This window comes from Etheostoma spectabile, unplaced genomic scaffold (genome assembly GCF_008692095.1).
Source record: "Etheostoma spectabile isolate EspeVRDwgs_2016 unplaced genomic scaffold, UIUC_Espe_1.0 scaffold00019044, whole genome shotgun sequence".
NCBI classification, from domain to species: Eukaryota; Metazoa; Chordata; class Actinopteri; order Perciformes; family Percidae; genus Etheostoma; species Etheostoma spectabile.
The window spans coordinates 103,645-130,008 of NW_022604642.1; the positions used below are offsets into that span (position 1 = coordinate 103,645).

A 26,364-nucleotide genomic window follows, 5' to 3' on the forward strand; every position below is an offset into this window, starting at 1 on the left:
TGAAAAACGCTCCAAGTGATAGCTAGTATGTCATCCCAACAGTGGATCAATATAAGCGTGTAATGCATGTTTTTGGGGGCCTGAAACTGGAGCTGCAGAGAGGACAGGGTTATGTCTGCAGACACTAGGTGGTGCTCCTGAGCTTCATAGGTGTTGATCAAAAACCATCAGGAAATATATATAATTTTTTTTTATATAGTCAGGAAACAGAAGAAAACAGCAGCAAGTGCATGAAAAAGTAATTTAATATATGCTTCTAAGGAAATATAATTTCAAATGGGATCAAATAAAAACAACCCACAGTTGTATGTGCTTTTAAGGAAAGTGTGTCTCAATATTTCACTGTTTTGACTGCAGTTGGAGTCAGACATATGGAGAAGGTGGTCATTACTCTGTTTGGATCCAGATGTCTGAGGCTGCCAGTAACCCCAGCTGCACCACCGCTGTGGATAAAAGACCAAACAATGTACACCTGCGTGAGTACACAACCTTAATGAAGAATACCAAATGATGTCGTTACATTATCAGTCACACAGTTTTGAATAGGAGACTGAGAGTGAACCCGTTTGCTGTGGTGGGACACAGCGACAGTGAAGGAACCCGTGTCCACCGTCGGGCCGAGCCTTTGATCCACTCTCTACTTAATTGAGTCAGCAAAGAGAAGAATCACTTGGCTTGTCCACATCTACTGAGCAACAATACTCATCCATCTCCTGGGACATGATGTGTATTGATCAGATAAGATGTGCTTTCTTAAAAAGGAATAAAAGAAAGGCTTTTCTGTTTGTTTTGAAGGCCTTGCTCTGCGCGTGGAGGATATACATTAGGGAGTGTGGAAGGATTAGGGCGTAATGGGATTTTGAAAGCGTCTCTCTCCATAATGTACACTCTACTTAACAATATTGCAGATTATGTTGTAGATCAGACTTTTAAGGCCAAGTAGCCATTATCCAAGCAGATCTATGGTCAGTGTGACGGCACCCCTCACAGTATGACGAGCTTCCATTAGCTCTGCAGACCAGTGATTATACAAACTCCCTAAAGGACTTGCTCAGCTTAAGTAATGGTCTGGTCAGCAACTCAAGACAGGTTAGAGTTGCCCTGCTAGGAAATTTCAAAGTTTACTTCAGCGCCTCAGATTGATCAGCCGTGAGGCTTCATGAGATCATTTGATGGTTGCGGTATGTTTCTGTGCAGCTACTATCAGATCTACCCTTTAATCATGTTAGTAGTGTATTCTTTATTGTACCACAAACCACAAGTCACCTTCTGAGGCCTTAATTCTCACAAAGAAATCGAGAATATCGACTGCCATCAAGTGTTTGTTTGACTTTAGCAGACGCATCGCTGAACTGAGCTGAACTTAATCTAGCTGTTTTGAAATGCGTCTATTCATTTTCTATTTATGCACCTAACTCATAGAGCGAGCATGGCTGTGTGTCGTTTCACTTTATGTGCTGAGAGCTTTATGGTGTTTTTATGAGTGGACGGCATAGATGCCAGGACTTTCCCGAGGCGATTAAGTGACCACTCTTTGTTCAGAGTGGATGTCGTATTGTGGATTCAAGCTCAGGTTAAAATAGCTTCTTTTTGTTTGTTTTTCCACTGAAGACAAACATGTCGCGTACTGCCCCCTTATTTCCTGTGCTTTGACGCAAGAAGACTGATATCTGATATCTCCTGGTATCTCCTGAGCCTACGTGTTATAGCTTTGTAATCAGTTGCACAGCTGTAAAATTTCTGCTGGTGCTGATGGGTGAGCAATAATGTAGCAAACTTGCAGTTTTGGATAAAAGAAGGTCAAATCTATTTAGGTGGTATTCAGCATAATTTTGTTGCATTAATGTCTATCGACATACCCCTTTTCACTCAAACATCGAATTCATAAGCGTTATCCCAATCTTTGTTCTATGATCTGGGTAGATTTAATAGTTTTGTTGAAAATAAAAGACACCTCACCTGCAGTATTTGTGCCCTCTCGTACTGTTAACCCATTCTTGACCTCCAATCATATCCTATTCTGATAGAGATGTACACTAAAGCTCCTGACATGGGCTTCTTGACAGAAAGACTATGACGGAAGGTGGTACAGACTGATTACACAGTGTCCATTTGTAAACATTTCCTTTTCTTATTTTCAAGCTCTTCTGGTGGGAGCTCTGTCTCTGGCCGTGGTCGCTCTCTTATTCGTTGTGGCACCCTACATCTACAGGTACCTACAGTATATGTGTTTTACATCACCCATAATGAAAATACCATCCTGCATTCAGAACTCCTCCATCAGAACCAAATAGCTCAAACTTGTCCCTTTTAACAGGAGACGTTGTACGTCAAAATGTATTAGGACCATTTGCTGCCAAGGCCCAGAGTACTCAGTAGATAATGTAAGTAAAATGCTGCTTCCAATGAATGCATTAGATTCTTAATAAATGCAATGTGGACACAGATGAGTTATTTGATTGATTGATTTGATTAGATTTAAATCAATAATAAACCATTCTAATGATTTCTAAAGTGGCTGTCAACATTATCAACTTTACAATTTTTAGATACTAATCTCAATAAGTTCAACTGAACCATTAAAACCATAATTTTATTCATGAATAATATGCATATGAGAAAAATTTATGGAAACCTTTGTTTGAAAAAAATCTTTATCCTTGTTTTGTTTCCTTAACTCTTTGATTTTCCTAGAATAACTCCACCACCTTTATTTATTCACTGCAGAAGATTTATGCTTTCTTTGTAATTGTAAACATTAAAATTGCCTTAATCCAACAGTAACATTGCATTATTTCTATTGGCTAAATATGCAGCATGAGATGCATACCGAAATTGCTCTGAGACTCCATCAAGACGATTGGGAGACACTAATGGAATGATTGATACAAATGTTAGCAGAGCCAGTTGTACAGCAGAGTTACATGGAAGCGATAGAGCGTTGTATCTGTCCAATGATCTTGCTTGATGGCAAAAGCTGCTGTGTAATTTTGGTGAGCATGAATGGCTCCACTCATGCTTCCAAGCAAGATGTCTCTGTCTTCCATATGCTGTCTGGATGGCATGCAGATCCATCATCACATATTAGTGCTGGTGTCTTCCTGCTCTGGCTCTTCAAACTGCTGCATGGAAGCCAGCGAGTTAGGCTAATCCAACTGAAAGGGCAATAGGCCAGAGTCATCTCAATGCTGCCTTCACAGAGAGAGGGAAAACGAGGCGCCGACACAGCCAGAGGATGACCTACAATAGAAAGATGGCCAACATCATTTTAAAGAGTTCTGACCCATATGGCAATTGGATTTTTGGTTTTGTCAACATTTTTACAGGAGAATTATAGTTATGTAAAATGTTCAAACAAGTTTGCATTACAATACATATACTATATACTGTATATTTTGTGGTTTCTACAAGTATATATGTGTTTCCACTTTTTGTATTTTTAGATGTGTCTCCTTCAACCTTTCAATTTTTTTGGCTAAACAGTGACCAGACCTATAACTTCAAAACTTTGTCCGTCTGTCCCTCTTTCACTGAGTCACTGAGTAATGGAGTTGGGCGCCACAGCGGTCAAACACCTTCCGACAATAGTAGTATTATAGTAAATAATAACTTTTCCCTATGTAACAGGACATAGACACCCAGTGTACACACAAAAAGCAACACCCAATGTCTGATTATTCAACATAGTCTACACTAAAACGCTTCTATACTACACATTGTGAAGAAAGGAAAACGTGTCTATAAAATGGAACCATCTGAATGAAGCGCAAGGAAACGATGCCAGTGGAACTTAAGTTTCACCGTTAGAGGTTGGGGTGTGTGAACTTGACCAACTGCTACTTTGCTTGTTTGAAAGCCATGATGTCTCTCTCTCATGGGTGGGCCAAATTCTCTTGGCGGGCAAAGCAGAGAAAGGGGAGGTAACCTTGCTCCTTATGACCTCATAAGGGGCAAGATTCCAGATATAATAATGTAGATATACTGTATAATTATATTTACATTCACATTAAAAGATACCACCACTGACTATCCATATAACAATTAGGCCACAATTAGGCACATTGACCATAAACGCTCCAGCTACAGTTGTGTTCAGAATGATAGCTGTGTGTTTAAAAAAGGGAACATTGCTCAAAATCCTTAGAATGGCTCTTCATTCCATAATATCAGTGCATTAGGAACACTGCACCTTCAATTCCAAATCAAAATATGACCAAAATTGATCAATTTTGTGTTATAACATTACCTTCTACAGTATTTGCATTTTTCTTCACAAACTCAAACATTTACTGTATAATCTTAAAAAATGTCCCAAGGTTTGCTTCACTTTGAATCACTGCACTATTATTTAGTTGCATAACCATTATTTCTGAGAACTGCTTCACATCTGTGTTGCATGGAGTCGACCAACTTCTGGCATCTGTGAACAGGTATTCCAGTTAAAGACCATTGAACTACATTCCACAATTCCTCTGCATTACTGGGTTCTGCCTCAGAAACAACATTTTTGATGTCACCCCACAAGTGTTCTATGGGATTGAGGTCTGGGGACTGGACTGGCCACTCCATAACATCAATCTTGTTCATCTGGAACCAAGACTTTGCTCGCTTACTGGTGTGTTTTGGGTCATTGTCTTGTTGAAAGACCCATTTCAAAGGCATTTCCTCTTCAGCATAAGGCAACATGACCTCTTGAAGTATTTTGATGTATTGAAACTGATCCATGATCCCTGGTATGTGATAAATAGGCCCAACACCACAATATAAGAAACATCCCAATAACTTGATTTTCGCACCACCATGCTTTACTGTCTTCAAAGTGTACTGTGGCTTGAATTCAGTGCATGGGGGGCGTCGGACAAACTGTCTGCGGCCCCTAGACCCAAAAAGCACAGTGTTGCTCTCATCAGTCCACAGAATGTTGCACCATTTCTCCTTTTGCCAGTTAATGTGTCCTTTGGCAAATTTCAACCTATTCAGTACATGTTTTTTTTTCAGCAATGGGGCTTTGTGGGGTGGCTTCTAGCTGATAGCTTTGCGTCACATAGCCTTCTTCTGATTGTAACAGTGCTCACAGGTAATTTTAAGTCTTTCTTGATTTTCCTGAAGCTGATCACTGATGAGCCTTTGCCATTTTGGCTATTCTTCAATCCATTTGAATGTTTTTTTCCCACGTCGTTCAGGCTTTGGATGCCATTTCAAGGATTTGAAATCATTTTTGTCTGAGCAGCTCATAATTTTCTACACTTCTTTATATGTTTCCCCCTCTCCAGTCAACTTTTTGATCAAAGTCCACAACATTTGCTTCCTTCCTTACTTAAATATGGGCCATAATTGACACCTGTTTCTTCACAGAATCAATCACCTCACTAATTGAACACAACACTGCTATTATTTTTTAACATGCCCCTTTCAATTACAGATTCAGTTACACAGAATGAGCAGCATGCATGTCATGACTGTTGGGTCTGTTGGTTTTCAATGACTATACAATACTTACTAGTAAATTATTTGCCATGTAGAAATATCACTTCTACCAAAATATGTGATTTCTGAGGTTAGTATGTTGGACTGCTATTATTTTGAACACAACTGTATAAACTAGGTTTCCACCTAGTCTGGTTAATCTGAAAGTTAAAGTACAGAGGGTACAACATAATGTGACCACTTCAAGAGAGATAACTTTATTACAACATAACAATTATGAATCACTGCTACAGAAGAAGCTCATTTCAAGTGTAATGCCAATTAGTAGAAGTTATTAAAAGAGGTCTTTTAATCAGCACTTAGCACCAATATTTAAGCATTCAATGCAACATGAGAAAGCTAAGAAGGCTCTTAGAGACAACAAAGAAACAAATTATATAGAATTATCACTTGTGTCTGTAGTTACTACAGAGCGTTGTAACGTTTTACCCCTTGTTTCCACTGCCCCCAATTGGCCAAAAAATCTGTTAATATTGCTTTAATATGTTAAACTGAATAGTCTTGAAAAGTCTAACAAAAAGAGAATTAGCAGTCCCAAGTTGAACCAACAGGGATTCAACAAATATATACAAAAGTCACATACAGTAAGTTAACAAATGTTGCTTCCTTTTCAAACAACCTTGTATAGCCTTCTGACATTAGTTTGTCTACCGTCTAATTGTTTCTACAGGACGGAGCACAGGCTTGTGAAGTTGAACACAACACCGCTAAAGCTAAACCAACACGTCTGCGCTCACTGGATACTTTCCGAGGGTATGTACACCATCAACAACCATCCTGTTTATCAGTCTATCACCACATGCAGCCAGTTCACATGCAAATTTTTTGGAGCAGTCTGAGTCTGGCATGATGAAGAGCTACAGGCCCAGCATAATGAATAATTACATGGGTCACAGTCAGGCCACATTCTCCCTCAAGCTTTTGTTATCAGGCGGTATAGCTTTGGGCATTATTTCTGATACAAGTGCGTTTGGAACAGTGTGTTTCTGTTGGACAGGAGTGATGCATGTGATTGAATCTGGGCTCCCTGCTAGCCTTAATTGCGGCCTGGGGGTAGACACAAAGCAAGCCTCTCTGGAAACAGGATGCTGGTGTGGCTTTGACCTCCCCCTTGCCAAATAATTGATGTAATAATACCGTCAACATATCAGCACACATCCACACAGCCATAGATCTCCTGCCAAAATGGAGAGCGAGAGGAAATCCAGCAGCACAGAGGCAACATCCAGCAGACAATTGGCATCTTCTTCATCTGTGGCTTCCCAGTCCATCTGAAACCACTGTGCATATGTGCTGAAATACCACATAGTTTTATTTAGTTTGAGAACTGAATTGGTTGAGTACACACTACGCTACATTTGGATTCTAATTTCCCTTCAGTTACACTGCCTGCCACAGTCCTCCCAATCGTATTAGCTGAAATAGTGCTCTGTGGTTACAGATACCTACATATTGATGTCCTGATAGGTAATACTGGAAAATTGTTATACCTGACAACACACTTAATCAAACTGTGACTCAGCGCTCAAGATTAACGCTGCATGCGCCTCCTCAGCCCTGTGACTTATGATCCATACTCCCTGATAAGTAACAACTTTCTGCAGAGAACAGACACATCATCTACCATAAATGCTGAGACATTTCTGAAGGTAAAAGGCTTTTCTTCTGAGCTGAAAGGTTTTTCTGATCATTGCTCAGGCTGCGCTGACATGATATACAGAGAACAGTAGAAGTATGGTTGCACGTTAATTTTTCTAAAAGGATTTGGATTTTAATCTTGTGCCTCACTGCTGAAAGCCTGTCGCCGGTTTCCTTACTGTTGAAAATTGCACCGTCAGTAGTTAGCAGTGCCATACAACAGAGGGAACAACTATTCTCAGTTCCATTTAACACCAGGTGGCTGACTCATTCTGTACCTTATTTTGACTAAGCTTCAATTTCTCCTCCGATTCAGTTTCAGATATGCTCTGATGTTTGGCCACAAAAAAAGAACCTTGGCATTTCCACTCAAGTAGTAATATATTATGGCTAGATTGGATGTCTGTGTATTTGATATGGCCAGCACAGTAGGTAACTCAATACTCTGCAGCGATAGAGTGTAACTATCCATTTGCAACGGGGGATGTATGAAGCTTACACTCGTAATTGGTAATGCATGTACAGTGATTCAAATCAAAGAAGTCCATAAGTGTCTCTCAGCGAGTCATAACCAGTTGTCATTGCTGCAAGAAAGACCCGCATATACGGAATGAGTTAGCTATAAATCACAAATGCTGATTCCCAGGCATGAATTAAGTCTATTACTGAAGTGACAAATGTTCAATGAAGAGCTCCACAGGGTAATTTACAACTTCAACCTGATTAGGAACCAAGTAACGCGCCTGTGGTGTTTCAAACTGGACATTATCTGCTATTAATTTACAGTGGGGTTCGAAAGTATGGGCACCCCAGGTAAAAATTTGTATTAATGTGCATAAAGATGCCAAGAAAAGATGGAAAAATCTCCACAAGGCATCAAATGACAGATTAGACTTTCGTATGTCACAAAAAGTTGGATTTAATTTCCATCATTTACACTTTCAAACTAACAGAAAACAAAACAATGGCGTCTGCAAAGGTTTGGGCACCCTGCAGAGTTAATACCTTGTACTGCCCCCTTTGGCAAGTATCACAGCTTGGAAACGTTTCTTGTAGCCAGCCAAGAGTCTTTTGATTCTTGTTTGAGGTATCTTTGCCCATTCTTCCTTCCAAAAGTCTTCCAGTTCTTTGAGATTCTGGGCTGTCTGTCACGCCCTGTTCTTTTAAGGTCTATCCATAGATTTTCAATTATGTTGAGGTCAGGAGATTGTGAAGGCCATGGCAAAACCTTCAGTTTACGCCTCTTGATGTAATCCAACGTGGATTTTGAGGTGTGTTTAGGATCAATATCCATTTGTAGAAGCCGTTCTCTCTTTAACTTCAGCTTTTTCATAGATGGCATCAAGTTAGCGTCCAAAATTAGCTTAAATTTGATTGAATCCACTTTTCCTTCTACTTGTGAAATGTTCCCTGTGCCACTGGCTGCAATACAACCCCAAAGCTTGATTGATCCACCGCCATGCTTAACAGTTGGACAAAGGTTCTTTTCATTAAATTCTGTGCCCTTTCTTCTCCAAAAGTACCTTTGCTCATTCCGTCCAAAAAGTTCTATTTGAACCTCATCGGTCCACAGTACTTGTTTCCACAATGCATCAGGCTTGTCTATATGTTCATTTGCAAACTACAAACGCTGTTTTTTGTGGTGAGGACGTAGAAGAGGTTTTCCTCTGATGACTCTTCCATGAAGACCATATATTTGTACAAGTATCTCTTTATAGTGGAATGGTGTAGCATATCTCCAGTGTCTGCCAGGTCTTTCTGGATGGATCGTGCAGTCAAACGTGGGTTTGGACTTGCTTTTCTCACAATCCTGCAAGCTGTTCTGTCTGATATTTTTCTTTGTCTTCCAGATCTTGCTTTAACTTCCACTGTTCCTGATGACTGCCATTTCTTAATTACATTCCAAAAGGAGGATATTGGCATTTGAAACCCTTTGCTATCTTCTTATAGCATTCTCCTGCTATGTGAGCGTCAACTACTTTCAGTTTCAGTATTCTAGACAACTGCTTAGAAGAACCCCTGGTGCTGATTGTTGGGGCAAGGTCAGATGAGCTTGGGCATTCAAAACCTTAAGATTGACATCACCTGGTCTTTCCAGACGATGATTGAGAACAATCCATTACACTCTCAGGTCTCAGCTTTCCAAAGGGGGCGGTGCATGTTAGAAACTCTGCAAGGTGCCCAAACTTTTGCAGAAGCCATTTTTTGTTTTCTGTTATTTTGAAAGTGGAAATGATGGAAATAAAATCTAACATTTTTTGACATATTATACAAATGTCTAATCTGTCATTTGATGCCTTTTGGAGATTTGTCCATCTTTTCTTGGCTTCTTTATGCACATTTGTACCTGGGGTGCCCACACTTTCGAGCCCCACTGTAGTTACAACATAAAGCAAAGTGATCTCAGTGGACATCATAATATTAAGCACAAGTTACTTAGTTTTCGTTAATCATAATGGGCAGGCAGTAGTGACACACGCGTGTGGCATTTGTAATGTAACGTGCCTAAAATGGAGTTCTCACTAACGATCAGACACCGAAAGTGGATTTAAAAAAGATGGCCAATAAGCGCTGATATTGCAGGGATTTTCACCGGGTCTCATCTGGCAAGTGATTTACCTCCGTCTTTGTCACTATGGCGACTAATGGATTTGTTCGTCAAAATTTAAATGATAGGCTGCATATGTGTGTGTGTGCTCGTGTGCGAGAGAGAGAGTACATGGACACATGCAGCAGGGTTTACTCTACTTTAATAGCCCTTTTGAGATGATAGTGGCTGATTAAAATCTTGTATCAGCAGGTTGGGGCTAAAAGAGCAGTAATGGCTTTGGTTCACCTCTTAATTGAATCTAGGCAGAAAAACAAGAGGAGGCAGAGGTAGACACAGTGCATCTTATCAGAGAGTCTTGTTCTTAAAGGTTGTCCTAATCTTATTATGGCTCTTAAAGACTCCCATGATAATATTTTTCTTTCTTTTTGATTAAATGAAGCACAAATTAAAAGCATAAATTCAGGTATTTAGAATGGTAAAATTATTGAATTTGCCTCAGAGCAAAACTCTGTAGCTGCTTGAGGGTGCAACCATTTACATTCCCTTGCAAGTTCGTGTTGTGTAATGGCCCCGCCCATTTTCTGACATGCAGCTCAAACACCTCGTTTCCCTCCAGTGTCTGATTCAGTGAAGCACTCCATCACGTGTGCTGTGTTTCAGCAGCTTTGGCCACTGCTAAAGTATAAAGTGTATCATATATTAGACGCAAAGTCTTTAGTCAGCACTCCTGCCCGAGGAGATCCAGAGGACAAGTGTTCATTTCCTGAGTGATTCATAATGCTTAGATTGCATTACCGTGCATTTAGAGTGTGACAGAATAAAACGCCCCTCCTCCGCCTCTTTGACTTTAATTCAAATTTTAATATAGTATCAGATGTGTCAGTCATATGGTAAGAAAAGTGTTTGATACTAATGTGTTATGCTATATAATAGTTATACAAGTTTTAACCCACATTTCCATCAGTCACTCTACTGCATGACGGTTAATCCAATTATAACTGATTTACCCAACAGTGAATAATAGTGCTTACTCATTGTAGTGTCTTTGTAGGTTTGCACTGACAGTGATGGTGTTTGTGAACTATGGTGGAGGAGGCTACTGGTTCTTTCAACATGCACCATGGAATGGTTAAGTAAAGTATAAGACATGCATAATTTCTGCTATTCCAGTATATTTAATAGCTGAAAGAACCAACGGCTCACAGTGCTCACTCTGTATTATGGACGGAGGAGATACTTACTGTACGCCTTCTTTCATATTAAGCCAGATATAAAATGAATGTATGAACTCAAGGCAATTATTCAATGGCAGTGTTCTCCTCATCATGTCTGCAGCATGTTCTGACCTGTTGTCACTAATTATGATAAATGCGGTCTCAGACCAAACATACAGGATGCCATTCCTCATATGAGCCAAATCAAAGGCACAATCCATAGATTTTATAATGTTATTAACAACCAGGAAGGAGACAAGAAGGAGAAGTGATGAGTGTTTAATTGGAAGCTGGCAGAATATGGGAGGAGGGCAGTGAATGAGTAGTACTCAGCTTCTGTAGCACTGGTTGTCAAAAGGTTAAAGAATGCTGAGTCCCTTCTCCTGAAGTATACAAGATTTTAAAAAAGCAAAAATCTTGCTAGAACTTTTATGAAATCCATTTCATTGTTTTAGGGTTTTCTCAATTTAAATCTCATAATAGCTTCTTTGCCACATCTACAAGGGTGTATTGATTTCAGGGGTGGTTTGATTAATCTTCTCTTTGCTGCTGTCACAGGAGTGTAGACATGTGTTCACCTTTTCAAAATGGAAAGCTAATGACTGAAGCAGAACTTTATGGACATAACAGTGTTCCCAATTTACCTCTTAGTCCTTTTGGATTGCAGAAATTAGAAAAGGGCAAGAACTGTGTGAACTCTGTATAATGGCATCAAATATCTAAGTATCTGTGTCTATTGATATTAATGTATGCCTCTGGATTTGTTGCAGGCCTAACTGTGGGAGATCTTGTTATGCCATGGTAGGTACACAGGTACACATATGCACAACTTTGTACAACACTTTGTTTAACACTGTAATCCTGTCGTTTCTTCCAGGTTTGTGTTTATCATTGGGACTTCAGTGGTGTTGGCTTTCAGATCCATGCAGAGGAGAGGAGTCAGCCGCCAGCAGCTGCTGCGCAAAATCACCTGGAGAACAGTCGTCCTCCTGATGCTCGGCTTCTGCTTTATCAACTACTCTCCAAGAGACGGACCATGTAAGTTCAAAATATGTACAGGAGCGCATGATTGTAAATGGGTAAAAAAACGTTGTATGTGAATGTGCTTGTTCTGTACAGTTAAAACACAGACGCTGGCATGTCTAATAAAATGTCCACTTGTTACATGTACAACACTTTAAATCATTAGTGCCATCAGAGAACAGAAAGAGGCTTTTCTCGTGTTAGTGCACCTGTTGGTCAGCAAGATGAAGGTAGGTAAAACAAACTGCATTTTTGATTATGTTATGTGACATCAAAAAAGTTTGACGCAGATTCAATAATAACACATTTTATTAATTATTCAATGCACAGAAAATGAATCAGCGACTATTTTGATGATTGACTAATTGTTTCAGTCATTTAAAAAAAGAAAAAAATCTTGTCTTAGCATTTTAGGAAACTGAATATGCTTGGGACAAAACAACACATTTAAAAAAAGAATAGAACAAGCACATCCTTGTTTAGCTCTGTGTTGTTATATTGATATCTGGATATCCTGCTTTTGCCTTGCTTTGTCTGTCAAAGCACTTTGTAAACACAGTTTTTGAAGGTGCTATATAAATAAAGTTATCATCATTAATATTAGCTTGGCTTCAAGGAAATTATCATGAAACATTTTTACCGTTCTATAGACCAAATGAATATTCTACGTATTGAAGAAATGATCAGCAGGCTAATTGATTATGAAAATAATCACTAGCTACTGCCCTAATGTCAAATAAGATAGAACTAATATACAGCTTATATTTGGTATGTTCATATTATGCACATACTATAAGCTTTGTTTTTAAATGTGTTTAGATCAAGATGTGGGATTAAAGCCACAGTTGAAGAGCTGTGTTGGAGTTAAAGGAGGGGAAGCAGGTTGAAAATCCCCATTTCCTCGTCCACCTGGGGATGCACAAGGCTCCCTTCACACATTAGCCATCCCCAGTGCTAATGGACTTTCCTGGGTAGATGTCCGCGTAACTGGGTTAACAACAATATTGTTATTCTTTGTGCAGTCTCAAAATCCAGCACCAGGGGACCTTTAACAGAGGCAGATTGAGCAAAAACAACCACTGCGGTAATGGACAATTACAAACAGATAGTGTTACACTTTTCAGCCCCATGCAGCTGCTGAAGGGGCTGCTGCTGGAGCTGATCTTAACAGCACACTGACTTTTACCATAAACTGCAGCTTTGCCCTCCGTCTCCAAGGACGTCCTCGGCAGTTGAGTCACAGAGTTTGATCTAATAAGAGAATGGAGTCATATCTGCTCAATATGTTAAACAGTTTCAATGTCAGACAAGAAGGAAGAAGGTGTTAACCTTTTTTAGAAACTATGAGTCATTTCAAATGAACGCTGCTACGGTTAAATGTCCAAATCATCATCAAAGCAGTGACCTCTAAGCTCCAATTTTGGTTTGATTTCATTTTTTATTTTGTCACTTCAATGAAAGACGTACTGTACACACTGCTCTGTTGGTTAGAGGGTTGTGAAATCACTTGATTTAATGGATTAAGTTCACATTAGATAAACTCAAATTTCACCAAGATAAAAACATGGCCTTTTCGCTTTTTTATTCTTCAATGTTGAGAATTAAAAATGAATTCTTAATGTTGAAGTTTTTAAAATTTAGAAATATTCCCATGTGTTTTCAAGATTTATCTGACCGTTTCACAGTGTTTAAATCTTTTTGGATGGTGACGAGAAAAGATAGTCAGATGAAGATGAGGTCAGAAAGTCTGAGGATGTTCAAATGAGAAAAGCCCCCTGTTTGAAAAGTTTTTGGCTCAGCTATTTGCTCTACTTTCAGATGGCTTTATTCCATTCTGCTCACTTGTACGTAGAATCATTATTTTGTTCAATCTATCACTGAAAGTGCTCGGAGATGGGAAGTAGACAGCAGAGCTTTCACTTCTTAAATGTTATTGAACGTCAAAAGGGATCTCAATTTCACAAACAAAAACCTACATAAGTGGAAATTGAAACAAGATGCTACAGTTTCCTGCAGTTCACATTAAAACTAAGTGACAATGTTGTGGGGGGACAGATACAGTCAATTGTCAAACAGTGGGGGTGTAACTTGTAGATTTAACAAAGATGTCATAAGTAAGAGCTTCCCCTTTTCCTGTGAAAGGAGAGATTTCCGCCCCTTATTTGATTTGTCCGGATCAATGATTGGGATTACACTGTTTTCACAGCACTTTGTGTGGCAAAGAGGTTTTCAATTAACTAATGTGTAGATTACCATCAATCTCTCAACCATAAACCAATCTTTTCCTCCCCAATATGTGGAGACAAAGAGATAACAGGGAATCTTTGATTAACTTCCCACGTTCTTGACATGTCCGTATCCTGAAGGCTGACACCATTTCCCAGTGTGCCGTGCTGTCCAACATGCTCCTTCAGGAAGTAGTAGTACTGTAGTGGAATGATTGAGAAGAGCTTCTCTTGTCCTCTACTATCAATTTCCTGGTTAACAATTTGCCTTAATCAGCAGGAATAGCTTACGCCACTGAGGTTTATCTGTGCCTGTACCTGAGTTGTATGTATACTCATCATCGGGTATCAAGGCACGCATGAGGTTCATGCTGTCTGTTGTTGACTGTGTTCCAGTGTCCTGGTCCTGGCTGAGGATCCCTGGAGTGCTGCAGCGTCTGGGCTTCACCTACTTTGTTCTGTCTCTCCTGCAGACTTTCTGGGGCCTGAAAGAAATCCCACTGAGAGCGGTGAGCAGCACTGTCAAGTTCACTTAAGTCTGTCATTACACACCAGGAAAGTCTTGTCTGAAACAGCACATTTTTAAACGGCTAATTCGCTGTGTGCATCTTGGATTCCTGGGTCCATATTTCTCATTAAGTGTTTTTTGTACTGCTGGGATAACACATACCAAAGTGAAGTTTCCTGTTAAAAGATGAGCCATTCTGCACCTGTAGACTATTTAACATTAACAAGATTTGTGTGCTGTGTGATGCAGAATCACTGGTGGAACCCCGTCCAGGATGTGGTCCTTTATTGGCCACAGTGGCTGATTATCATCCTGCTGGAGACTCTGTGGCTTTGCATCACTTTGCTCATGCCTGTACCCAACTGCCCCACGTAAATCCAAGCATGTAACCGAGTCCGATACCCTCATTAATCCACTATACACCTATGCTAGAAATCTTTCCATGGCAAGATAATATCCAGTTGGGGCTGTTTCACTGCAGCAAAGGTGTTAGTGTGCACCTTGTGTTGCTGGTGTTATGAACTGCTGTGATTTATGGGTCTGTGGTGGATGCTTCAGAGGGCATAATTAGCCAATCTCAGTCTGTCATGTGCAGAAAGAGGAGCGGAGGCAGTGGATCCATCTTCCTCGCTCTGTGTCTTCTGTTCAGTGCTGCTTTGTGTGTGTGTGTGTGTGTGTGTGTGTGTGTGTGTGTGTGTGTGTGTGTGTGTTTTCCCCATTTCTGTGACCCTGCATGGCATCAGCGTTAGAATAGTCTGAGTTGAAATGGTAGCACTAGCATTGATTTTCTTTGGAGCCTAGCATAAAAAACTAACTTTAAAATGTAATAGTCTTTGAATACTGAGTATACTGTTTGCTATCAGAGGGTATTTGGGAGCTGGTGGAATCGGTGATAATGGTCTCTACCCAAACTGCACTGGAGGCGCAGCGGGATACATTGATAGATGGATGTTTGGGGATAACATGTTCAGATACCCCACATGCAAAGTAAGATCTGTTTCTAACACACCATTCATTATTTTACCCATCTGTCTTAAAACCTTGCAGGTGGAATTAAAACTACCTTGCTGGTCCTTTTATCTTGTTTTTTTTTTCCAGGAAATATATCACACCACACAGCCTTTTGACCCAGAGGGGGTTCTAGGTACAATCAACTCCATTGCCATGGGATTCCTGGGGATGCAGGTAAAATAGATTGTTTTTTTCTCCTGTATGATTCAACAAGTTGTACAAGAGTGTTTCTAATATTAAAGTGTTGATGGAATAGGATCGGTGTTCTTCATGTTACTGTATTTTGCAGCTATATAGTTCATTTTAGTTAAAAGGTTATTTATTGAATAATTGTTACTCTCGTTTTAAATTCACATTTAAAGAACTCTCAGAAAACTCTGTCTCTCCAGTAACAGTTACAGTCAGTAAGGGTCAATCACAGACTCCTTGATTTCCATGACAAAATTGTTAATTACAAGAAAACTGTTGCCAACAAGTAACCTGGAACATATATGTCAGTTTAGTGTTTCATACATGTCTTTTTTATTTTGAGCAAACAAAATTCCATTCACCTTCTTTGTATTTGAATGGATGGCAGAAATTTGACATTTTAGAATCTCAGCAGGTTTAAAATGGCTAGATACTACTAGAAGTAAGTGAGAAAATAAAGATTTGGGTGAACCGCTCCTCACAAAACTGGCCTCTGATTGGCTGAAAACAGCTTCTTTAACTCATATTGAAACAAACTCCTTCAGTGAAGGCTTACTGATCAAATACAGAAAATAGATATATACGATTCAATCAATAGTTTTTAGAGACAGAAACCCTTCAGAACCATGTGTAACTAAGACCTTAAAGGGAAAGTTTGGATTTTTGAAGTGGGGTTGTATGGCAGGACGTTGCCAGTTTGGAGAAGCAGGCAGGAGTACCACTGCCTCGATCTGTTAGTTAGTTGGTTAGTTAGTCAGTGTTATTTGGGGATTCCAAACTAACACTTTAAAACACGTATACATTGACTAATGGACATCCTACAACACCAGAACAAGAAATCTGAACTATCCCATGAATTGGAACTTCTTGCAATTACTCCATTTAACACTCATATTTGTGATTGAACAGGGACAATTTAAAATGTCTATAGCAGAGCTTCTTTACCTAAAAGATCAGTGCTAGTTTTCGCCAATTATAAGACGTTAATAAGAAAGTATATTAGGAAGTGAGACTGCAGTTAACACTGTACTTAAATGAAGGTTATGTGAAAGACTCTTTCCCGCCTTATTGTAAGTGCACAGCTGCCCTCTAATTACAAAATGTTGTCAAAAAAAGAGGAGACAGCTTTTGATCTTTAGACCTGAGCTTCTGATGGCGACTGTGTCACTTCTAACCATTTGTGTTATGGGAAGTAGCCATGCAAAAGCAAGCACATTGCTCAATTCCCTGTGGGCGGTTAGCACTGAGCCCTTCAGTCAGCGAGTCTTAGACGACACACCAGGTGTCCGCTGCCCTCCTCTGTGCTCACCCATGCTAATGTCCTCAGCTGAAACATATTTATCATCACCAAATTAATCAGAGGGTGTGGATGACTTACACACCACATCTGGCTCAAAGGGACAGGAGAAATGTGACCGCCACGTCAGGGACACGGCATTGACACCAACATCCCAGGCCTATTTGGTTACCCAAGGGCAAATACATGTACACACCGGTGGTTGGTGTTTACATGGTATTTCTCATTAAATGTGGGATTGAATGAGTTGCAGTGTCTGTGCTCATCTCTGTCTCTTTCTACACAGGCGGGGAAAATTATCATTTTCTACAGGGGGGCGAACGTCCGCATCCTCTGTCGATTCCTCGTGTGGGCCGTCATTCTGGTACGTTACATCATGTGGAGGTTTTGAACACAGATGGTGAAGTAAATGAGCATAAAAGTCCATCGATAATTTAAAACCAAGACAACAAATCACTTAAAACATCATTCTGCGTCTATGACTCACACAGAGCTGAGCACTTTTATGGTCTTGCTGTTTTACTTTGCCTCGCAGGTAAAGTCTGTCGGTTTTATTCAAGCAGCCCAAGCCATTCATTAGCAGGACTTAGTAGAGGACATGTGTGTGATCTCAGTACAATCAAACAACATCCATGTGTGGCTGTGTTTCCGGGCAGACATTGGTATCCAGTGCCTCAGGAGTATACTGTCTCTCTTTGCCTGTGTGCCTCGAATGTGGTTTTAGATTGTGTTCTGCAATCAGTAGGATCTGATGAACAGCATGTTAAATTCATACTGTTTACCCTCACACTAAATCTCGGAAAACAATTACAGACCATTCACACCACGGTATGGATAAAGTGGTATTACAGAAATAGATTGAAGTCCATTCAAACCCCAAATAAAAAGAAATGTTTCTTAATGAATTTGCTTGGATAGCATTTGAGGTCATATTTGTTTTGGATCTGTGTTCGTTCTGGGTGGTCTCAAAACACAAGAAGAAGCAAGCTGGCCGCTATTTCATTTAGAGGGGGAATGTGTCCCACAGGGAGAAGCCAAGTGTTATACGAGACGGCCCGTTTTGCATTTCTAAACCTGTGACAGGAGGCTGTTAGTCTGCTCTAACAAAATTGACAGATATCCACGTAGACTTGTCAGGCTTTTCTGAACTGTGCTTCACCACTGTTTGTATGTACACACAGTGAGATGCTGCAGAGATGTTTTGCTGCTTTGCAAAACAGGGTTAGTAGGAGCCTGCATGCTGTGGAGGCAGACATCCTGAACGGGCACTGCCGTGACCTGAAGCGTTGATGGAGTTGGAGGAGCTGCATCACTCAGCCATTGAAATCGAAATGTGCGGGATGAAAAGAAGGAGCCAGTAGACACAGCTAGAAGAAAATGCACAGAAACAGATCCTGTCCAAAAAGTTTGAAGTTACATTGTTGTTTACAGTCATGCTTTGAACTAAAATTAACATCAGCAGGCCAACGTTGTGCTGTATGTTTTCCATGTTCATCATTATAGTTTAGCATGTTAGCAATGCTAACATTTACTAACTAAATACAAAGTAGAGCTGAGGCTAATGGAAATGTCATACGTTTAGCAGATATTTTGTCATAGACCACAGTATTACTAAATTGAATGGCAGCCCATCCCTTAGATGTAACACTGAAAACTACAAATTTTGACCTTATGGTGACGTTAGAGGAAAAGTCAGACTTTAAGCCATTGTCTTTAAGATTCATCACCTGGGAACCATGAACATCTGCACCATATTTTATGGCAATCAATTCAGTAGTTGTCAAGACTTCACAAAAAGCAAGTGTCAACTTGCTGGTTTGAGATGGCCTGGAAATCCAGACCCAAATCCGAAAGATTAAGAGTCTGACATCGAGTAATGAAAGTCGCCCATCCCGAGGTGCGGCACCAAGCGTGGATTTGAAATCTCACTGCACGCAGTTGGATAACACTACGACCAATCACAACAACACACAGGGTGACGTATCCAGAGCCCCATACGCTTAGCTACCAACTAACTGGTAGATTAAACTGTCATCTGTTTAGCTCGCCTCTGGCCCGCCTATATCAGATACACCAATGTTATTGGTGCAGCTCGGCTACAAGGGTATAGTTACTGACCAGCGTTACGCAATGCCAGAGTAACTCACTGAGCCAATTCAAAATTGTGCTCTTTCAAGGGGTAGGTTTCAGGTACATTTCACAACAATCCATCAAACAGTTGTTGAGATATTTGAGTCTGGACCAGTGGTGGACAGGCCACATGGCTAAAAATAGCAATTGCAAAAACAGAAATGTTGTACACAATACAACAATAGTATATTACTAATAAGGTTGTTATAGGTCCAATTTAAAAGTACTATATCCAATATAAGAAGTCAGAGGAATTGGTCTTTTGTGTTTGTGAATCAGAAAGAATCCTATTCATATACTTTAGAATCAATTGAAATTCTGTTGTGAGAATTGAATTTCATTAACCTCAATTCTTAAATGACAAATCTCCCCATTATGTCTCCTGGTGTTGAATTGTATTGACTATCATTGTAGAGCAAGTGACTGGAGGGAGTTGAAATAAATTAGATCCATTTGGCTTTTCCCACAGGCACAGAGTGATAAAGTAACACATGAGGAAATAAATATACAGTAGGCTTTTATGTTTTTCCACTGTATCTCATGGTTCACCGGCTAATGCTACATAGATATGATGTGGATGCTACTCAAGATTACGATGTTGGAGACGTTATATTCAGGAGCATACTGTGTTTAGTGATGAATCAATACAAGGACTTAAAATCCTGTAACTGAAACAGAGAATAACAATAAAATAGATTTTCTCACGTTGCAATGGTTTATTGATTCTGGGAATAGATACAGGCCATGTGTAAAGTATAAAAACAGCATATTGTTGTCACACGTGTTCTGCTTTATATTCATATTTGCCTTGATTTTTTATGTAATCCCAGTAGCTACATAAACTAAATCTATTTTTAGTTCCACCAAAATGTTTTCACCACCATAGGAAGTAAAATTAGTTTTAGTGATTGGCCTGCTCTTGCTATTGACTTTTCTAATACGATTTTGCCTCAGAGGGGAAGCTGCTTCTTGTTTCAGACATGTGCTCTTGACATTAGAAGGATAGGAGGGAGCTCATTTCTTCAGGCACCCAACCACAGGATTAATATTATGCATAGGAGGTTCACAAAGAACCTGAAAGTGTTGATACAGTAAACTACAAGCCAGGTTTTACACCACAGTTCAGTGTGGTGGGATTTCTGCGTTGGATTGATATTCAGGGGCGGTCATGCATCTTCCTCCTAATAGACAACAGCCCCTGTTAATTAAAGTCCCAACGATCAGCTCCAGAAGTGAGAGATTGAAATTGAGCGATTGCCCCACATACCAGCCCCGTCCCACATCCTGCTGCCTGGATAGCCTGGAGACTCAATCCAGCCCCAGCTAGGCTATTTCCACACCATTGATTCTGTCATCTATACACATGATGGATATCCACCTAACAAGCATGTTTTGATTCTGATCCACTGCCATGGGTTTCTCTACGGGGCACAAATTGCTTCACCACGTGTCTACTGTAAATCATATGTACAGGTAAATAGATGAGACATTAAAAGCTATTATTGATGAAGAGTTCATGAGATCATACACAGTTTCTTTGGATCTTGGTTAATAAGACTGTGGAGTCTACTTTAAATGGGTGTGACTCTGTAGGTGGCTGTCTTTGAGGAGCACAACATTCCAGTGTGGATGATCTAATTGCAGTGTTTTCAGTCCAATATTGTGTGTGTGTGTGACTTGATGGACCTTGTTCATCTGACTTTCAGATAATCTGTTAATCTGCCTGACTGGCTTGATTCTGTTTCCCTCACCTTTTAGCGGCCCAATACTGCTTGCTTTATCTCCCTCCATCGATTTGAATCTGTTTCATTTCCACCCTTAGGGAATCTCTGCAGCCATCCTTTCTAAGTGCACACGAGACGGAGGATTTATACCTGTCAATAAAAACCTTTGGTAAGTGCTTCCTGGCCCTCTAAATCCAGCCGCTTTTCCTCACAAAAGAAAGGATGGGTTTCCAACAGGTACAAATCAAGGCTGCTAAAACACACATTTACTTACCTCTAATGACAGCTACCCCTGTAAATAATCACCCGCTCTGTTGGGAGTGCGAGGTGGAGCGGTCATACATCCTCCCAACATGATCACTCTTCCTTACGGCCAGGAAAATAAAGGATGCTTTATCCTCTCTACTCACTCTTAACACATTAACCAGCTCTGTGTGATGGAATGGGATCAGTCTCTGGAAAAGGCATCTATATAACCAGTGTAGTCTAACCGCTCCCAAACTATCATATGCCTTTTTGGTGAAACAAGGCAGGGCATCTTGATTAATGCTCGTAATGGTTTTGCATGAAATGGCGTGCGATTACTACCTCAAACATAAATTACTTTATGACCCGTGCATTTGTTCCACTCCCACATTCCCTTTAATATGATGTGAATCATTTTAATGTTGCAGCAGGAAGAATACCATTTCATCTCTGATGTGTAAGCAAATTCTTCATGATGTTCCACAGGGGGCCCCGCTAACGCTGTGCTCATCCCTTGCCATTACCTGCCTGGCTTTTATAGGCAGTTCATAATACACAGGTTATTGAGCTCTTGAGTACGAGGCCCTGCCTGGATGTCTAGAAGTAATTAACTCCCAGCTAAGAGTCCTTTTTGGCCCCACTTCAGTTGAGATAAAAAAATTAAAAAAAAACAGCCCACTGCAAGGAGGCTCCAGGAGGCAGCCATTTTATGTCAGATGATATTACATCAAACATTCTTGCACTTAGGAACAGACAGGGACACGGCTGGCTGGCATGGCTCCACGGGGCACGTGCCAAGGATCCACTGCTGATGCTAGACCAATCCAGCAAACTGTCCCGCAGTTTGCTGGATTGGCTCAAGACCCCTGGGTGTTATTTATCTGCAGTACAGGATTGATGGACTCAGTGTTTTTACACCCTTGTTCTCACCGCACCACTAACATTTTAGTGATGCCCAGATGTACAGGGTAAAAAGTTGATGTTGTAAAGTGTTGCTTATGGTCTGTTCCTCCAGGTCGTTGTCCTACGTGATGTGTACGGGCTGTTTCTCCTTCCTGCTGCTGGGAGGCATGTACTTTGTTACTGATATCAAGGGCTGGTGGGGTGGACAGCCATTCATATACCCAGGTACTGTATATGTATATACTGTAAAATCAATTTCTTGAAGGTGCAATATGTAATACTGACGGCTAGTGTTTAAAATAGTTACTGCTGTACAAATTTAAAATACCATTTACAGCCCTCCTCTCTTAGCTAAAAAAAAAACCTCACAGTTGTCTGCTACGGCCGTTGAACAGGCTACACGTTGGAAACAGCTGTAGCCCGCTTGCCTGGTCCTCCGGTAATGTTAGCAGTTAGCAGGGTTAGCATGGCGGCGTTAGCCAGGACCAGTCAGGTTCACTTTACTGGCTGTGTCTCAGTTATTTTGTGACTAACCGAGTTGGGTACTCTAGCTGTATGATTTAATCTGAGTAGACAAATGTTGACATGACATAAAATGCCCATCCCTTTAGCCGTGATAAATTAGCCTGAAGCTAATACTACAACACACAGGCCAAAACACAACCAGAAATTCCGTCATGGAATGGAAATTTCAAAAAGAGAAAATACTGGCATTAGCGTTGTTGTCAGAAAAGATAGTATTTCAACTTAGCATGTTTCATTAATATCTGATGACGCTTTGGGGTAATTTGGGGATTTATTACAGAAAATATATTACATATTGGACCTTTAAAGCGGTGAACAATGACAACAGGGACTGTTTGTAGTAATTCGCACATAGCTGCACTCTGCAGTTCCAATCATCTCTGTTGAATGTTTTAAAACCTTTCAGCTTATTGTTTTTGGTTTTCTGGCCTGTAACTTTACTGTTTTGGTTAAGTCTCACCTTCCTCATCAATTTTCTTTCCAGCTAAAATGCTCTGAAACCCCCACTGTACACTGCCTGTTCAGCATCAAACAGACACAGAGCAACTAGCTGGTGAACATAGTGGAGCATTTAGCAGCTAAGACAGATATTTCCCTCATGAGTTGGCGGAGAGCAAAACAGAGCTAAAAGGAGAGCAAATATTGAACTTGCGTTCACCAGGTGGCCAGAAACACCAGTTCAAATGAATGCTAATGTTGCTCTGTATCTGCTGGATGTGTAAATAGGCAACTGTTTGCTAACGAGTTTGCCATATCAACTAACAAGATGGTAATGCGTCAGTGTTGTGTTAACAGCTTGTTTCCGCTGGCACAACTTTCAGCTTTAAGCTAACTTTGCACTCATGGTCTCGATTGAAGTAATTTGGGAAATGTTGGTTTATCGGGACAAGCCAATACAGAACTCCAGTTTTGTAGCTAACTGCAAGGAATCTGCTTCCAGGGCAACTTGCACGCTAACCAAACCAACTGTCTGTTCAGCTGCAGTAGTAACAAACATTTAGTACCCATCATGTTATATACTGCAGGATTCTGCTTCAACAGGGGTTAATATTACAGATGTGTCCTAAAAGGGTTTAATTGCTTTGTTGGGGTTGTGATCGCTGATCTGGTCCAGCTGTCCTCTATCCTTTCTTTCAGTTATTTGTTTACTCTTGGTCAGACTCAGAGACCGCCATTTTAGATGATTAATGTAAACTTTAACTTTATTTTAAATTATGTTGCACTGCTTTCCCAAATATACTTGTTTTCCAAGTTTTCCAAATCTCTACAGCGGAGGTGGTGAGTGCCAAGTAGCGTGACCAATGGAAAAATAAATAATTAGTTTTAAAACAGAGGAGTCCTGTTCAATAACAACTTGTGTTTATCTATTTTCCTCTCCTCCTCAGGGATGAACTCCATCTTTGTATATGTTGGCCACTCTCTCCTGGGTTTCTACTTCCCGTTCAGCTGGGAGATGCGCTTCCAGGAGAGCCACTGGGAGTGGCTCTTCCAAAGCCTGTGGGCAACTGCACTCTGGGTGCTCATCGCTTACCTGCTGTACAGGAAGAAATTCTTTCTCAAAATATAAACCAAGATGACCATATGTGCCTTTTTCATTCTGTAGATGTCATTATCTTAGCTTTCAATTTAAAACAAACCCTTAGGTATGTAGATTATTATAACATCTGTGGGGAAAAACTGGCCTACTGTTCTTGGCTTAATCTGTTGGTTTACTTTTCAGTGATCTAAAATCTATCCATGTACATTTGAATGAATTGTAATGATGCTAAGATCTAAGCACAGCAAAAAAAAAGTATAAAAATGTTCATCTCTGAAACCCCTGGAAATGACCACCTAGTTTCTGAAGAAGCTGTCTGGTCCACTGTCAGTGTGGGGCAGCTGAGGATTTATTTGATGCCACTTGTTTTGCGCACTGAATAGACTGATTAAATCAAATATACTGAGGTGGTACTTAACAAATTAGGCCGAGTGATTCCACTACACACCAGGCCAGCCATTATGAGTCTGTTGCCATGGCCACTTGTGCGTGCGTGCGTGCGTGCGTGCATGTGTGTGTGTGTGCGTGTGCGTGTGCGTGTGTGTACCATCTGCTGTCCTAGTGACAGTACTTTAATTGGGGTCAAGATGCACAGCTCACAAAGGAGTGTCATTAATGGGACCGACACCTCTTGCACTCATTGTATTAGAACATCAGGGAAATTACACTAATCCAATTCATCAAAGAACAACAACGAACCACCTCAAATAGGCTGAGCCAGTTACATGTTTTACATATTTAACACATAAGCTACTCACTTACTGAAACAGGGTTTATTTTACATTTGGATTATAATATTTCCATATGGTTGACAATAGGGTTGAGTGATTTACTGCTATTTGTTGTGTACATGACGACATTGAACAGTGTGGCCTTAGCATCAGGTCAGATGGTGTGTGTACATCATGAAAGGACCATCTAGTTAATGAAATGAAACTGCACCATGCTCTTCCTCCAGAGTAAAATCAGATTACACACTGCTCAGAAGCTGTAATAAAATAATATGTAGTGGTTTTGGTAACTGTCTTAAGAACAGAAGTTGTTGTTTGAGTCCCTGTATCTGCCTTCTTGAACCGGATTCAAGTCCATAATTGCTTTCCCAAACTACTGTGCCAGCAATGGAAATGCATAGCTGCGTCTTCTTGAGATGAAAATGAAATCAATACAGACTCACCACAGAGGTCTAAAGATATCTTTTGTGTGTTTGCATGCAATAATAATGTGTTGTATTTAAATATCAGCATTTAGCTGACTCATTCTGAGTGACTTACAGGAACTGTGACAGCACAACAAACTCAAAGCCCATTGGAAACATCACACTGTTAATAAAGATCAAAAGGATCAAAATCAGAATGTCTAGACTGCAAGGGTAATGAATCCAGAATTCTACTCATGTTTCAGATTAAATTTCTGCTACACATATTGGCAGAAAAAAAGCCCATAAGCTAGCATTGTGGTGCCACATACTGTGACTACAAACCACAACATTTCCTTGTCTTTATTGATTAGCAAAGTCTCAGGATACCTATAGTCTGTCATATGGAAACTTTATCCCAGATACAATGTTCTCATGCAGACCGCTTAGCTTCTTATGTCACATACTGATCCCCACACTCTCCCTTGATACAGCGTGCAGCATTACATTCATCCTCCTATATAGCATTGGTGAGTACAGTATCTATTCAGTTATTGACATCAATTTCACAAATAAAGACAACATGATATCTGGAAGAAGGGGATACATTTCAGACCTTTTCTTGTATATATATATATATATATATATATATATATACTGGGTTTTAGATATGAACGTATACGGGTGGAAGTTACATCAGTGTTGTGTGGTTAGGACTAAGAAAAAGACTTAGTTTAGGATTTCAACATGTATTTTCAGTATAAGATCAGGTCCAAAGCCAGCATAATTAAAATGAATTATACAGACAAATATAAACTGACCACAGCTATTCTTTCTTTTACTTCCTGCTGTTTTTCTCTTTATATACCGTATATGCTTTCTTCTAGTATTTTGGTGTTAAATAATCTAGAAAAATTGAGTAAACCAAAGACAGCAGGTGCAAATATAATGGCAGTGTTTGTTGCTGGAGCTCCTGTTAAGCCCTGCTGTCCCCTCTGCAGCCCAGTGAGCTCCAGTGTTT

The 26,364-nt window shown here is 40.2% G+C and overlaps 1 protein-coding gene across 3 annotated transcripts in view; it reads left to right on the forward strand.

Moving 5' to 3' along the window:
- Positions 1–25,238, forward strand: part of si:dkey-192p21.6 (heparan-alpha-glucosaminide N-acetyltransferase) — a 30,413-nt gene extending 5,175 nt beyond the window's left edge. For 2 of the 3 annotated variants that reach the window (XM_032509948.1, XM_032509946.1), the window contains exons 4-18: positions 358–476; positions 2,143–2,212; positions 2,318–2,384; positions 6,158–6,240; positions 10,728–10,804; positions 11,661–11,691; positions 11,768–11,928; positions 14,535–14,647; positions 14,896–15,017; positions 15,510–15,633; positions 15,745–15,831; positions 17,430–17,507; positions 21,096–21,166; positions 22,259–22,371; positions 24,057–25,238. In XM_032509948.1, coding sequence (XP_032365839.1) covers positions 358–476; positions 2,143–2,212; positions 2,318–2,384; positions 6,158–6,240; positions 10,728–10,804; positions 11,661–11,691; positions 11,768–11,928; positions 14,535–14,647; positions 14,896–15,017; positions 15,510–15,633; positions 15,745–15,831; positions 17,430–17,507; positions 21,096–21,166; positions 22,259–22,371; positions 24,057–24,238 — 1,498 coding nt within the window. In that variant the 3' untranslated portion in view covers positions 24,239–25,238. Of the gene's footprint in view, positions 1–357; positions 477–2,142; positions 2,213–2,317; positions 2,385–6,157; positions 6,241–10,727; positions 10,805–11,660; positions 11,692–11,767; positions 11,929–14,534; positions 14,648–14,895; positions 15,032–15,509; positions 15,634–15,744; positions 15,832–17,429; positions 17,508–21,095; positions 21,167–22,258; positions 22,372–24,056 lie in introns of all 3 variants that reach the window. The other variant, XM_032509947.1, reaches the window with a different exon arrangement.
- Positions 25,239–26,364: the final 1,126 nt, after the last annotated feature.